This window comes from Cricetulus griseus, assembly GCF_003668045.3.
Source record: "Cricetulus griseus strain 17A/GY chromosome 1 unlocalized genomic scaffold, alternate assembly CriGri-PICRH-1.0 chr1_0, whole genome shotgun sequence".
Taxonomy (NCBI): Eukaryota; Metazoa; Chordata; class Mammalia; order Rodentia; family Cricetidae; genus Cricetulus; species Cricetulus griseus.
In genome coordinates, this window is record NW_023276806.1 from 152923941 (window position 1) to 152939698 (window position 15758).

At 45.9% G+C, this 15758-nt stretch overlaps 2 protein-coding genes across 2 annotated transcripts in view; one reads left to right on the top strand and one right to left on the bottom strand.

The window, feature by feature from the left end:
* The window catches only part of Stab2 (stabilin 2), a 175987-nt gene that overhangs the window by 72437 nt on the left and 87792 nt on the right, over nt 1-15758 (bottom strand). The window contains exon 31 of the mRNA XM_027392551.2: nt 14743-14820. Coding sequence (XP_027248352.1) covers nt 14743-14820 — 78 coding nt within the window. The remainder of the gene's footprint in view (nt 1-14742; nt 14821-15758) is intronic.
* LOC100773903 (activity-dependent neuroprotector homeobox protein 2-like) lies at nt 3413-6859 on the top strand. The gene has a single exon (XM_027392550.2). The coding sequence runs from the start codon at nt 3413-3415 to the stop codon at nt 6857-6859; it is 3447 nt and encodes a 1148-aa protein (XP_027248351.2).

Sequence of the window (15758 nt, forward strand, 5' to 3'; positions counted from 1 at the left end):
TTAACTCTGCTCTTAAATTTACTCTCCATTTGGAGAAAAATTCCTCTTGTACAAAAGACTTTGTAGATCTCCCCAAGGAATCCCTTCTAACTTTCATTAATTTATCCTGTTAATTCTTCACTTCTTATCCTGGGAACCTTAAGTCTACTATAAGTCAGTAAACTGGATTTGCCTTATAAAAATATTTGGCTTGATAAGAATAAGAAGATACGACAATTTCACATAAATTATTAGGTTTCTGGCTGTGTGCCTGTGATCTAGGCTTGGAGCTCAAGGCGTTGTGCAGACAGGGCAAACAAGCTATTGCTGAGACATGCCCCCAGGTATTTGATCCCCTCCTCTTTTTTATGACCATCTTTGAAACCGGATCTTGCCATGCAGTCCAGGCTTCAAACTTTCTGTGGTCCTCCTGATTTAGCTTCCCGAATGATGGGATTACAGGCATATGTCACCACAACTAGTCTGACGTCCTTTAGTGTCAACCACCATAAACTGTATCTGTTGTGAAGAGCAGCAACCATGGGTATATGCTGCCGCTCCTCCCCACCTCCCAGCCAGGCCCTAGGCGTTCATGCGGTCATCTGTCTGGTCCACATGCAATTGACAAGCCTGCGTGGCCAACCCTCTGGCCAAACTAACTAGTGCAATCTTCTCATTCTAGAACCTTGACAAAGGGTTAGGGTTAGGGTTAGGGTTAGGGTTAGGGTTAGGGTTAGGGTCAACGCCGCCGTGACATTTTCTTTCTTCCTTCATGCAGTCTTGGACTGCATTTATGGGGTACTGGGTATGACTCAGGCTGGGAAGACGTGAATCTGAGGTCTAGGCCTTGCCCTTGAAGAGCTAAGATGACAACAGAGACAGCAGGCACCAGCGTAAACTAAGTCTCGAGGCTAATACCATCTGTAGTGGCAAGAGAGGCTGAGAGCGGAAGGGGAGGAGCGAGGCCCAGGCGGACCCTCAGGCCCTCGTCATGCCATTGGCTGTCTGGTGCCAGTATGCAAATGTGAAACGTCACTTCCTCAGGTATTAGGAGCCATTTTCTCGTGTCCGTGCAAGAGGACAGACGTGTCCTGGCAGGGAGCGGAGGAGGAGCCGGCTGAGGAGGGGCTCGTGGGCCTCAGGTTGTCAGTGAGGCCTGGGGCCTTCGGACGCGAGGCCAGCGTGTGACGGGGAAGGACGCGAGGCCAGTGTGTGACGGGGAAGGACGCGAGGCCAGCGTGTGACCACCGGGAAGGACGCGAGGCCAGCGTGTGACGGGGAAGGACGCAAGGCCAGTGTGTGACGGGGAAGGACGCGAGGCCAGCGTGTGACCACCGGGAAGGACGCGAGGCCAGCGTGTGACCACCGGGAAGGACGCGAGGCCAGCGTGTGACCACCGGGAAGGACAAGAGGTTAGTGTATGGCGTGAGGTCAGCGTGTGACGGGGAAGGACGCGAGGTCAGTGTGTGACGGGAAGGAGGTGAAGTCAGCGTGTGACGGGGAAGGACGTGAGGCTTCGGGGGGGGGACTTCGGGCGCGAGGCCGCGAGGCCCGTATGACGGGGAAAGGGTGTGAGGTTAGCGACGTGAGGTCAGTGTGTGACGGGGGAAAGGACACGAGGTCAGCGTGTGACGGGGAAGGATGTGAGATCAGCGTGTGACGGGGAAGGACGTGAGGCCTTGGGGGGCTTCGGGCGCGGGGCCGCGAGGCCCGTGTGACCCGGAAAGGGCGTGAGGTTAGCGACGCAAGGTCAGCGTGTGATGCGGAAATGACGTGAGGTCAGCGTGTGACTTGAGGTTAGCGTGTGACGGGGAAAGGACGTGAGTTCAGCGTGTGACGTGAGGTTAGCGTGTGACGGGGAAAGGACGTGAGATCAGTGTGTAAGGGGAAGATGTGAGGTCAGCGTGTGACGTGAGGTCTGCATGTGACGGGGAAAGGACGCGAGGTCAGCGTGTGATGTGAGGTCAGCATGGGACGTGCGGTCAGCGTGTGACGAGGAAGCACGCGAGGTCAGCGTGTGACGTGGGGTCGGCGTGTGACTGGCAAGGACGTGAGGTCGGTGTGTGACGTGAATCACGCGAGGTCAGCATGTGACGGGGCAGGACGTGAGGTCAGTGTGTGACGTGAGGTCAGCGTGTTAAGCGGGGAAATCCACGAGGGCGTGTTACGGGGAAGGACGTGAGGTCAGCGTGTGACGAAGCACGCAAGGTCAGCGTGTGATGGGGAAAGGATGTGAGGCCAGCGTGTGACGTGAGGTCAGCGTGTGACGAGGAAGGACACGAAGTCAGTGTGTGGTGGGGAAGGACGTGAGGTCGGCGTGTGACTGGGAAAGCCGCGAGGTCGGCGTGTGATGGGGAAAGGACGTGAGGTCAGCGTGTGACGAAGCACGCAAGGTCAGTGTGTGATGGGGAAAGGACGTGAGGTCAGCATGTGACGAAGCACGCAAGGTCAGCGTGTGATGGGAAAGGATGCGAGGTCAGCGTGTGACGGGGAAGGACGTGAGGTCGGCGTGTGACGAAGCACGCAAGGTCAGCGTGTGATGGGGAAAGGACGCGAGGTCGGCGTGTGACGAGGAAGGACGTGAGGTCAGCGTGTGACGAGGAAGCATGCGAGGTCTGTGTTACGGGGAAGGACATGAGGTCAGCGTGTGACGTGAGGTCAGCGTGTGACGTGAGGTCAGCGTGTGATGTGAGGTCAGCGTGTGACGAGGAAGCACGCGAGGTCTGCGTGTGACTGGGAAGGACGTGAGGTCGGCGTGTGACGAGGAAGGACGTGAGGTCAGTGTGTGACGAAGCACGCGAGGTCTGTGTGACGGGGAAGGACATGAGGTCAGCGTGTGACGTGAGGTCAGCGTGTGACGTGAGGTCAGCGTGTGACGTGAGGTCAGCGTCTGACGAGGAAGCACGCGAGGTCAGTGTGTGATGGGGAAGGATGCAAGGTCAGCGTGTGACAAGGAAGGACGTGAGGTCAGTGTGTGACCACCGTGAAGGACGCAAGGTCAGCGTGTGACCGGAAGGACGTGAGGTCGGCGTGTGACAGGGAAGGACTTGAGGCCTTGGGGGGGCTTCGGGCGCGAGGCCGGTGTGACGGGGAAAGGGCTTGAGGTTAGCGACGTGAGGTCAGTGTATGACGGGGAAGGACGCGAGGTCGGCATGTGACCGGGAAGGACGTGAGGTTGTGAAGTCGGCTTTGTGACAGAGAAAGGATGTGAGGCCAGCGTGTGATGGGGAAGGGTGTGAGGAAAGGACGTGAGGTCAGTGTGACAGAGAAGGATGTGAGGTTGGCATGTGACTGCAGACCGGGGAAGGCAGGGTGTGAGGTCATGGTTGGGGAGGCAATAGGAGGAGGGTACAGGCCGGGTCCCCACGGCAGAAGTGAAGTTTTGGTGGCACTGAGGCAGAGGCTCCCTTATTGCAGGGCAGAATATTTCAAAATGTTTCAAGTTCCGGTGGAAAATCTGGACTACATCAGAACTTTGCGGCCATGGGTGAAGAGCATTCTTCTGAAGGTTGGACTTGACAGCTCTAAAGAATTGTTGGAGGACCTTAAAGGCTTTGGCCCAGGAGACAGATACTTTTATAATACATCTTGGCCAGATGTTGCTCCAAGGGAACTTGTCAGAAAGAAAATAAGATACCGATCCAAGCCATACTGCTGCAGTCTTTGCCAATATTCAGCAGATGTGCTTGCTTCTTTCAAAAATCACTTGCATCGTTGCCATGAAGATGAGGCAGACCAAGAGCTGCAGATCCAGTGTCCAGATTGCTCATTTGCTTCAAGGCCTGATGTGGTGAGCAGGCACTTCTCTTTATTCCATGAGTCAGCTGGGAAAGTTGACAGCCCCAAGGAGAAAGTTCTGGGCAATGGGAAGTCACTGAAGGGTTACATAAAACATTTCACATGTTTAAAATGTAACTTTTCCAATACTTCCTTCTATAGCATGAAGAAGCATGTGCTGATCACTCATTTTCAGTCCTTACTTAATGCCTACTTTGGCTTTCAAACTAAGGAAGAACAGCAGCAACTGAAAGCCAGCGATACTCTTTCTGTGGCAAATATTCTACCACCTGAAAAATACTATTGTAAAAAGTGTAGTACCAATATGTGCAGCCCGGATGATCTGATGTCCCATATTTTGACATCAGATGTGCACAAGGATTTGGAGAATAAGTTGAGATCTGTGATTTCAGAACATAACAAGAGGATTGGGCTTCCGAAGCAAATGCCCATTGCTCCAAAGCCACAGGCATGCTTGTCCAGGCCACCAAATAGCAGTGCTCCACACACAACTGCTCCAGAAAAGCCACTTTGGTCCCATCTTGCCTTGTCACAGAACACTCCAAGTCCAGCTATGGTACAGCCAATGACCTTGGCCCAATCTGTGACTTCTGCCCATGTACAGCCTCCGGTGGGGACCCCATGCACTTCCTGGAGTCTCACTCATTCTCTGTCTGCTGCTGTCCAGTCCCACGTGGCTTTTGTCTCCAGCCCTCTATCAGTGGGCCAGACCAGCCTCACACTGCAGCCTTCGACTCCCTCGTCTGTTCTTTACTCAGGCAGGGCTTCACCTAATAAGCCTATAGATCCTCCTGCATTACCTGTGAATCGGCCACTCGGGCCTGTGAATAAGTCTGTTGGAATGAGTAATCTCCCAACGGGTCAAGCCATCCAACCTGGGATTTTACCTCTGACACAGCCCATGAGGTCTACACGTCGACCAGCAGGACCTCCAGTCAGATCAGTGAGGCCTAAGAGCAGACTGCTCAGGCCTGGCACCCTGTCTTCTGGTCTTTCTGTCTCTCCTGGGGTTCTTCAGACACCATCACCAGGAACAATTTCTGTGGGTCAGGTGGTCTCATTGGCAGTCCTTTCTGAAGGTCAGATGACCCCTGCTTCTGTGATTCCCGCGCAGACAGCAGCTTCTGGGATCCTTCCCACTGGTCAAGCAGTCGAGTCCAGGGTTCTCCATGTAGGCCAGACAGTCTCATCACAGGTTCTTCCCTCTTGTCAGACAGTGTCCTTTAGGGTTCTCTCTGCAGATCAAGTGGTATCATGTGGGTTGCTGTCCCCCAAACAGGTGGTGATCTCAGATGTCTCTGTGAACCAGGGTGTGAGCTCTTGTGTTCCTCTCCTTGGTCAGCCTGTTACATCAGGAGTCCTTCCTGCAGGTTCACCAGTTAGATCCAGTGTGCTTGAGCTCCATCAGTCTATTAGCACCAGCATCCTGCCAGTGAACCAGTCAGTGAGAGCTGAAACGTCACAGAACACCATGCTCCTCAAGTCAGGCCCTGTTTTCAGAAAGCTCCTTCCAACAGGGACACAGGTTAATGGGAGACCCATTTACATGCTAGATCCAGTGCCTGTCACTCTGCCTATTCAGAGTGCTAGCCTCACGACTGTCACTCCATCCCAGGTGCCCAACCAATTCATGTCCCCCAGTGTAGGTCCACAGATGTCCAGTGCTCTACCCAGCTTGTCCTTCTCACAGGGACTGGTAAACACTGCAGACCAGAACATACTTGTTCAGGTCTCTTCATCTGATGTGGATATGAATATGGTTGTCAGACAAGCCAAGCAGTGGAAAATCTGCCCAGTTTGCAAAGTATTCTTCCCATCCAATGTCTACCAGGCTCACATGGAAGTGGCTCACAAACAAAGTGAGTCCAACTCCAGTGAGAAACTTGAACCAGTAAAGCTGGCAGCGTATGCCCCATTTCTGGAGTGGACAAGTGAGAAGGCAATGAATTGCCTCTCCTGCAAATGCCTAGTCTCAGAGAAGGAGCTAATGTACCACTTACTCACACATGGCTTGGGGTGTGTGTTTTGCCCATGCACTTTTCACAACATACAGGGTCTCTTGGAACATACCAGAATTAAACATTGTGAGAGGAAGAAGCTGTCTTTGGATTACAGTAACAGGGGCTTCCAGTTGAGCCTGGATGCTAATGGTGACCTGTTGTTCCCCTATCTTGATTTCATCATCACTCTGCCGAGAGAGAAGATTGGAGAACAGGAAGTCTGTCTGGCTATCCTCTCAGAGATGTGCTCCACATCACTGGTGCCATTGTATGTTAAGGTGAGGCCACAGGTTAAGGTTGTACCTAAGCTTCTCAGTGAACAAGAGCTGACCTGTCCCCTCTGTTTGAGCACATTCATGATATCCGATGCATACATGTTACATTTGAAGGACAGACACCATATTATGCCAATGGCTTATACAGTGCTCAGGTCTCCTGCCTTCAGATGTGTCCATTGTTGTGGGGTCTACCCTGGATGTTTGACTGTGGCAGCCATCACTCTTCATTTACTGCATTGTGAACATGCTCCCAAAGAGAACAGTTCAGATGTGCAAGTTGGGCCCAGTTTTGTTGAGAGCAGTGAACTGCAGTTTGTCAATGGGAAAAGGATTACTGATCCTACCCATCCTGTAAAGAGAAAGTGGCAAGATGGGACAGAAGACCAGAAGAGGGATGAGAAAGTTCCCTTGTTTGTACTAAAGGGTGATGCAGCATCAGGTCCGGAGGAAGGGACTAGTGTTATGCCTTTGAAGAGACAAAAGAATGAAAGTACAACTAATGGACTGGTGGCCAGTGATGATTTACTCCAGATCCTAGCATTAGATCCCCAAAAATACAAAGACTACTCCTATGAGAAAAAAAAGCAGTTTCTTAGAGAGTATTTCCATAAGAAACCATATCCTAGCAGAAAAGAAGTAGAACTGTTATCTTTATACTTGAAGATGGAAAGAATTAATGTGGCTTTGTTTTTTGGAACAAGAAGATATATTTGTTTGAAAGCAATAGAAGTTCACAGACCTTCAGTTCTTCTAGGCTTTGATATGTCTGAACTTAAAAATGTTAAACATAGACTGAACTTTTAGTGTGAACCACAAAACTCAGCTTAAAGTCCTAGGCAGTAGTTTGAGCTGACATTGGTACCTTCCTTTACTCTGTCTTGTTAGTTCTCTTGTTAGTTTCTGTGACTTTTCTGGATGCTGCAGGTGCTCAGGAAGACTTAGTTTAAGAAGCAAATGCTACTCCAGATTTACCCATTCCTGTCGTTCAGTCTCTTAGATTTACTCTTTTCCCTCCCTCCTCCTCCTCCCTTCCCTCCCTCCCCTCCTCCCTCCCTCCCTCCCTCCTTCCCTTTTTTTGAGACAAGGATTCTCTGTGTAGCTTTGGAGCCTATCTTGGAACTTTGTAGACCAGGCTAGCCTCAAACTTACAGAGGTCCATATGCCTCTTGTTTCCCAATTGCTGGGATTAATGGTGTGTACCACCACCACCTGGCCTCTTAGTGTCATTCTGCCCCCCCCCATGTGAATTAAGTTTTGGTATTCTATATATAGCTCACTTTCTTAGTAGCTTTCGTATCAAATGATACAAACCTGAAGTCTAAAAATACTTGTCTTACCTTTTTAGGAAATTTCTGCTTGTTTGTAAATGATTAGCTGAAAATAAGAGTATTGTCCAGCAGCCAAGGATACAGCTATATTTAGAGGAGGGAACACTGTCATGTGTATGGTTTTCTAAGAACACATTTTTTAAAATTTATATTTTATGTATAAATGCTCTGCATGACAGAAGAGGGCATCAGATCCTATTATAGATGGTCATGCACCATGTGGGTGCTGGGAATTGAACCCAGGTCCTCTGGAAAGAGCAGCCAGTGCTCTTAACCACTAAGCCATCTCTCCAGTCTCCAGCTCCTTTTTTTTTTTCTTATTTGTTTTTGTTTGTTTTTTGAGATAGGGTTTCTCTGTGTAACAGCCCTGGCTGTCCTAGAACTCATTATGTAGACCACGATTGCCTGTTTCTGCCTCCTAAGTGCTGGAATTAAAGGTGTGTGCCACCACTGCATGGCAAAGAGCACATTTTTGAACATTAAATTCTGTTGATATTATAATTTTTATTTATATTTTAGCCTTGTCCTGAAAGCTTTAAAAAAATACAACTCATAGAAAAACTAAATGTTTTCATTATTAAAATTATCCTTATCTCAGGGTCTTGTAAATAGCTCATAACAAGTGTATTTTATAAGTCAAGCATTTGTATGGGCAGGAATGTGTAGTGACAAGTCATGTCTCCATTAAAAGATAAGACAATGAATTTCTAGCACTTCTAGGACATTGAGAAGACACACACACACAGAGAGAACTCTTTCTTACTTGAACTGCTCATAAACAGATTGGAGTAAAGGGCCATGGACACAGGTATGGTATTCCTGCCCCTGTGTGTTGACCCTACTTGAAATGGAATACAGGTTTCAGGCTTACGGTAAAAGGGGAGAGCAAGAGCTCTGTCTTTGTGGCTGGAGTAACTTAGTTGATGTGTTAGAGTTGAAGATGGCATTTCCTCTGGCCCAGGAATCCAGATAAATAGTTCAGGGCACTGCCAAGGAATCTGTGTTGTATTACTGTTCTATGGATACCAAACTTTGTGTTTTCCATACAGTATAAAGTGCTGGCATTGTGCATAGTAATGCAGACCAGCCCACTTAGGTCTGGAATCATTGTCTTTTTTCCTGGCAAAACAAACTACTTTTGATCAAGAAGGTATGCTTAGGAAGAGGGAACACACAGATAGAGGAAGTGTACTTGGTTTTTAGTCTGAGGAAGGTGGTGAGTGTGTTTTTTTTCCCCATTCGCTGGGGTCTGGCCTCATAATCTTACTCACTTACTCAAGTTTGAAAAGAATTGGTGCACAGGAAATGGTGGAAGGGGAAAAAGAAGTCACTGTGCCAAGGCTAGGAGGGCCATTGCTTTAGGCTATCAACTTTCTAGAATAGGAATAGTACCATTGAGTAAACAAATTTTTACTTGGGTTGGGGAGGGCAAGGGAATTAAAACATTTGCAAATTTTAGAAGATGGGAGCAATAAAAAACCCAAACAAAACTTAATCCCTTCTCCTAAACATAAATTTTATAGTACTTGATAGAAACATTCATATTTGGTATTTCTTAAAAATCCCTTCTCTTTTTTTTCTTTTAAAACACTTTTTTTTTTTCAAACTCATTACTATATTGACTTTCTCTGCCCTATGTTGGAATAAGAAACTGCAATGGGGAGGAAGTGGTACCCATTTACTAATAGTTGACTCAGCTATCCTGAGTTAGGCTCCTAGTACAAAGAATTAATTTCTACATATATTTCATTAGCGTGGTTTAAGGTGAGCCTGCATTTCTAGGGATAGTTCTTGACCAGGAGATTGACCTGCCTTCATTAGATTCTTAGGTGGAATCATTGCCCTTTGATGTGTAAAGGAGGAGCTTGTCTTCCTTCAGGTGAAGTACCCAGAATGAAGGGCTCCAGGAAGCATTACAGTGTTGCTATATGGATTTTTTAAAATGTAGCATTTGCATGTAATGTTTGTGATATGCATTCAGGCAGTTGCAAATCTGCTATGCATATTTGTATGCTCTTGGCAGTTCTGAGAGCTTGTTAGACCTTTTTGTTGTTACTGAGTTTACTTATTTTCAGTGTCTATTGTGAATTAAAATTTGTTTTATCACTGCCAAAAAATAAAGTTCACTTTGGAACACAGTCTCAGAAATTTCTTTTACGTGTTATCCAAGGCCAATTTTGTATCACAAAGGCAGAATTGAATAGTGACAGAGATCAGGGAACCTGGAAACTTAATATTTGCTATTTGATTCTTTACAGACAGATTGTTTCCAGTACCTAGGTTAGAGGAAGACAGAAAATTAGAAGGTTTTGGGGACCTTTCTCCTCTGGATCACTCCTTTCCTCCTTATTACCTTCATATTTATGCTTTTATCCTATCTTTTAAATACTTATTTACTGAAATTCACCCTATAACCAAATAAAATGTTCTATGTAAGCTCTCCAAAATAACTCTAAACCTACAACAGCTCCATTTGTTCCTGAAACATATGTAAGAAAGAGATCTTTTAGATGCTGTGGAGAAACTGGCTAAAGGGGACCTCCATCCATTTTCTGTTTTCTCCTGTCCCCTTCCTTTGATGCTGTGTAGTTCCCTGCTATTTTTAGTTCATTTTAATACATCAGTTCTGGCAATGGGACTAGTCAATGACACTATAAATCAATGCTATGCCCATTTCCTCTTATTGACCCATTGTTTCTCCTGCCTGCATTTCCCCCATACCACAACATTCCCAGGAAATCTCTTGGTTTAATTCTGTTACCAAAACATCTGCTTCTAGCTCTCTAACAGTTATTTCTGAAGTCTCTTCAAGAATGCAGGACAGCAATTGCATGATCTGTTGCAACCTATCAAGTTAGACTCTTCCCCTGCTATATGACCAGAAGACTCTCAATGAACCCAGAACTACCCACTCTGGCAAGTACCCTCTTCAGCAAAAACCAGCTATAATGTTCCTGCTGTATATTCTTATTATCGTAGAGTTAGGAATGTTAGTTTCCTACTAAAAGATTATACTTTCCACTTTCCCTTGTGGCCAGACCAATCAGCTCCAGAAAGCAAGGGACTATGGTGTAGTTCCTCTCATGTAAGGGTCTGCATCCCGTCTTATGTAGTGTTTATGGCATCCACACAAATGGGTGACACCATGGCGCCTTGCCATGATTAAACATGGTCCCACCTATGCTGGGTAGTTTCTATGCCAACTTGACAATTTAAGGCCATCTGAGAGGAGGGAATCTCAATTTTAAAAATGCCTACGTAAGATGATGTTGTAGGCAGGTTTTTAAGGCGTTTTCTTAATTAGTGATTGATGGAGGAAGCCCAGCCCATTGTGGGTGATGCCATCCCTGGGCTGCTGCTGGTCATGGGTTCTACAAGAAAGCAAGGTAAGCAGGCCATGAGAAGTAAGCCAGTAAGCAGCTCCCCTCCATGGTCACTGCATCAGCTCCAGGTTCTTGCCCTGCTTTTAAGTTCCTGTCCTGATTTCCTTTGATGATGAACAATGAAACTAAATAAACTTGTTTCCTCCCCAACTTGCTTTTTGATCATGGTGTTCCATCACAGCAATAGAAACACTAAGGCACGGCTGGAGAGATGGCTCAGCGGTTAAGAGCACTGACTGTTCTTCCAGAAGTCCTGAGTTCAATTCCCAGCAACCACATGGTGGCTCACAACCACCTTGAATGAGATCTGGTGCCGTCTGCTGGCATGCATTCAGAAGACTGTATACATAATAAATAAATGAAATCTTAAAAAAAAAGAAATGCTAAGGCACCACCTAAGGTCAGACCTAGTTTCTCATTCCTTCTGCCTCTGTCTCTACAGCTTTCTCAGTAATCTAACAAAGCTGAAGTGGGGTAGGACACTTCAGATTAGATAGGCACAACAGATTTGAGAGCTGTGAGGAGATGGATTGCTAGACCTTGATGGCTTCATGTTCATGTCACACAAAAATATGTATTTATGAAGGTCAGACTTCATAAAAGCATCCCTTCAAGAGTTTTTTTTTTGTGTGTGTTTTTTGTTTTGTTTTTAACTCCCATGGGTACAAAACAAAGTGCTGTGGGCTAGATTTCAGCTCCACTCATCCTTTTGACCAAACAACTTTATGCAGCTCACAGCTTACAAAACTGTACATAATGGTACTAACAAAGGCCGAATGATGCCAATTGACAGAGTTGTTTTTGAGGGAGCTGCACAATCCAGGGGCGAAGAAGGGAACAATAATAAACTTCATGTTCACGAAAGTTCTTCCTTAACCCAATTACTTAACTTTGAGTGTTGTCTCATCTGTGACCTAAAGACAGTGTAGCACTCACTATCTTAGTGTTGTAAAAAATAAAGGGACACGGGGTGGGGGTGTGACACTTGGCACAGTGCCTGGAACTTAATGGACCTTGAGATATTCCAATTATCATGCATAGAGCAATGTGCTTGTTCTAATGAGGGAGGGACACACAGAGATGCAGCCTCATGCCTCCCAGGATATAGTCAGTAAAGGGTCTCAAATCAGGCATCAGTGTAGGGCAGTTGGTGGTTATGTCAAATAAGTTGCATACAGAGAATCCCATGAGATTTCAAAGAAAGAAGGGACTTGAACTAGCATTTCCTGAGGGTCCTTTAGTGGCAAGCCTTGAAGTGTAGAGAGTGCTATTTAATCCTCACAAAGGAAGATGAATGAGGCTCTCAGTGTCTGTATGACCTCCCCCCACACAAGACTATACAGATAGTCAGGATCTCAAACCCAGACTCTTACTTTAGCATTTTCTCTGTAGATATGGGCTGTGTGGGAAAGCCACAGAAGGTTTGGGACTTAATATCCCATGGTAATAAGCTCAGAGTAAGAGGTGGGTTGAAGTGCCATCTTACTAAGGAAGTTGTGTCCATAAAAAATACATAAGATATAATCCTAGCCAAGCACTGGGCCGAGTTCTGGGTGTCCAACTGAAGAGAGGACCGAGGAATCCTGAGCAAGAGGGGGGCTCAACAGCATGATGGGGAAACCTGTAGGGAGACACTGTAACCACGACTCCTAAGGGCTGGCTACAGGTGTGCCTGACCACGCCCATGAGGGTGTGGTCAAGGTGATGTCAGGGTGATATGGTAAAGGTTTAAAGGGATAGCCAAGGCACATGGTAGCTCACTTTTCTTTGCTGCTTCAGCTCGCTTTGGTTTCCTGTCGGTTGGCATTTACTTATTAAAGATATCCTGACCTTGTGTGCTACTTAAAAGTTATTCACAGTAATAACTGGTGTCAGAAGTGGGATCACAGAGACAGCTAACCTGAGCCTGTGGGAGCTCACAGACTCTGGATGGACAGCTAGGGAGCTGGCATGGGACCAACCCTCTGCATCTGGGTGACAGTTGTGTAGCTTGGTCTTTTGTGGGGCCAAGACCTGTCCCTGATGTATGAGCTCACATTTTGGAACCCATTCCCTATGGTGGGATGCCTTGTTCAGCTTTGATGCAGGGAGCAGGAGCTTGGTCCTGTCTTAACTTGATATGCCATGTTTGTTGAGGCCTTACCCCATTTGAATGCAGATGGAGGAGGCAGGTAAGAAGGGAGGTAGGGAAGGGGATGGGAGGAGAGGAAGGTGGGGAAACTGGTTGGTAAGGAAAGTAAATTTTAAAATGATGAATAAAAAGAAATAAAAAATACATAAGAAGGGAGAAGAGGTGAGTGTGTGTATATTTGTGTTCACTGAGCTCAAAGCTCAGTATTTCAGCTGCACTGGCTGGTTGAAGAGCTTTCTGTTTCTGCTCTGCTATGCTGGGGTTACAGACCCATGAAGCTATACCAAGCTTTTTAAATAGATGCTGGAGATCTGAATTCAGCTCTTCAAGGCTTGTATGACAAGCCCTTTACATAGTGAACCATCTCTCCAGCCCATTTTGTTTCTTTTTTAATTAATTAATTTTTTTATAAAGGTATTTTAGTACTCTGGAAAGCTAAGACTAGAAAGAAAAACTGTTGATAAGCAGTGTCACTTGGTATCACATGGAGTCATAATTTTCCTTAAGTGTTGAATCTTCTACTTAACAGTGTTGTGTTCTAAGCTTCTGGGTAATGCAGAAGAATTGCAGGGACTTTGAAAAACATGGAGATTCACAAATAGCTTCTCTTTTGAACAGAAATAGTCAAACTATGACTTTTAAAAATTGAATATATAAATACCAAGTGAGAACAATTTTAATTAAAATGCAATTAAGTTCACTTAGCCCTCCACCTTCTGAAATTTCTTTTAAAATAAGGGTCCTATTAAGCAATAGAGGAGAGGCTACCTTAAATGCTCTTCCCCAATAATGAGATTGATGACTACCTTATATGCCATCCTAGAGCCTTCATCCAGCTGCTGATGGAAGCAGAAACATACACCCACAGCTAAACACTGAGAGGGAGGAGTGATGAGCAAAGGTGTCAAGACCAGGCTGGAGAAACCCACAGAAACAGCTGACCTGAACAAGGGGGAGTTCATGGACCCCTGACTGATAGCTGGGAAACTAGCATAGGACTGACCCAGATCCCCTGAATGTGGTGTCAGTGAGGAGGCCTGGGCAATCTATGGGGCCTCTGGTAGTGGATCAGTATTTATCCCTAGTGTACATATGGACTTTGGGAGCCCTCTCCTCAAAGAGGTATACTTTCTCAGCCTAGATACACAGGGGAGGGCCTAGGCCCTGCCCCAAATGATATGACAGACTTTGAAGGTCCCCTATGGAAGGCAGAAAGGGGATGGGATAAGGAGTTGATGTCGGGCAGGGGAGGGAGAGGGACCTGGGATTGACATGTAAAAAACCTTGTTTCTAATTTAAATTAAAAGGAAAAAAAATAAGGGTCCTAATGTAACTGAAAATTATGGTTTAGCTTACAACCCCATTTCCTGTTTTCTTTTTCATACCTATTGAATTGGGACTTAGGTGAAAAATGAAAATCTTACGGTAGTTTTTCTGTGCTTTCCTATTTTTTCCTCAGGCTTTTCTGCACTCCTGCTTCTTAGGATACAGTAGTGCAGGGAGGAGAGTAAAACAATGATAACCAGTTGCTTTCTCCTTGTTCTTGAGTTTAGACTTGTGCCTCTTAAGATGTTTCCATATGTGAGAGAGTATGTATGTGAGGCCACATGGGACAGGAGCCCTGCTGCAAATACATGGGACAGGAGCCCTGCTGCGGTGTGAGTTATAGCCAAGTCTGATTGAAAGAAGAGAGTCTCCATGAGCTTCTAGCCAAGATAATGAAGCACAGGAAAGTTCATTTGCTATTAAGGCTAAGTACTTTTTATTTGTCCCAAACAGCACTATATGGGAAAACATCACAGGGGGAAAGCAACTCTGTCTGTTGGTTGAGGTATTTTTCCTTACCTTGTTGATGATGTGTATCACTCCATTTGTGGCTGCATTGTCACCATCCACAATGGATGCGCCCTCGATTGTGATATTCTGCGAGTGCAAACATGATGGAAAGGTGAGTGTACTTGGGGGTTGCATTTGGGAGTTCCTGTCTTTTGAAATGCATGTGTGTGCAGGGTAGGTATTCATTACAGGCTTGCAGTCTAGCTAACTTATATGATATCCCGTTACTGGTGATGATTCCACTAGGAGGTCATGGGTCCCCTGTCTTAGTTAACTATGCATCAGAATCAAAGTTATTCATTGATTATTCTTTACCCTTTCTGGGTCATATAAGGAGGAGCTGGGTGGTCTGCATTTCAGATCACTGCTTCTGATAGTCTTTCTTTTTTATTAAAATCTTTTCATACAATATATTTTCATCATGTTTTCCCTTTCCTCCAGCTTCCAGAGTCTCCCCATTTCCTTCCCTAACATTGTGTTCTTTCTCTATTAAAAAGAAACCACAAAAATAAAAAAATGAAAATCAAAACAAAAAGGCAGTAAGACAAAAAATGCCAAAACAAAAGCACTCTCCCTAAAAGAAACATAGGATTCAATTTTTATTGGTCCATTACTCTTAGGTACAGAGTCTGCCCTTGAGTATGGTTGACAAACCCAGTGACACTCGGTTGGATGAACTGATTTTCCCTTATATGATGGCTAATATTGGTTGTCAACTTGATGGGATCCAGAATCACATGGAACAAGCCCCAGGGCATGTCTGCAAGGGACTTTTAAAACTAGGTTAATCAAGGTGGGAAGACCTGCCTTAAATATCAGGAACATTAGTCCATGAGCTGGAGTCTGGACTGCATAAAAAGGTAGCCAAGCTCCCTAACTCATCTTTCCTGACTGTAGGCAGTGTGACCATCTGCCTTACTCTCTTGCCATTATGACTTCCCCTCAAGCTGTGAGCCAAAATAAACCCTGAAGTTGCTTTTGTCAAATATTTGATTACAGCGATGAAAAAATTAATGAATATACTG

Bases quoted from the DNA above. Each gene is read 5' to 3' on its own strand.
- LOC100773903 (XM_027392550.2), top strand. From the start codon at position 3,413: ATGTTTCAAGTTCCGGTGGAAAATCTGGACTACATCAGAACTTTGCGG.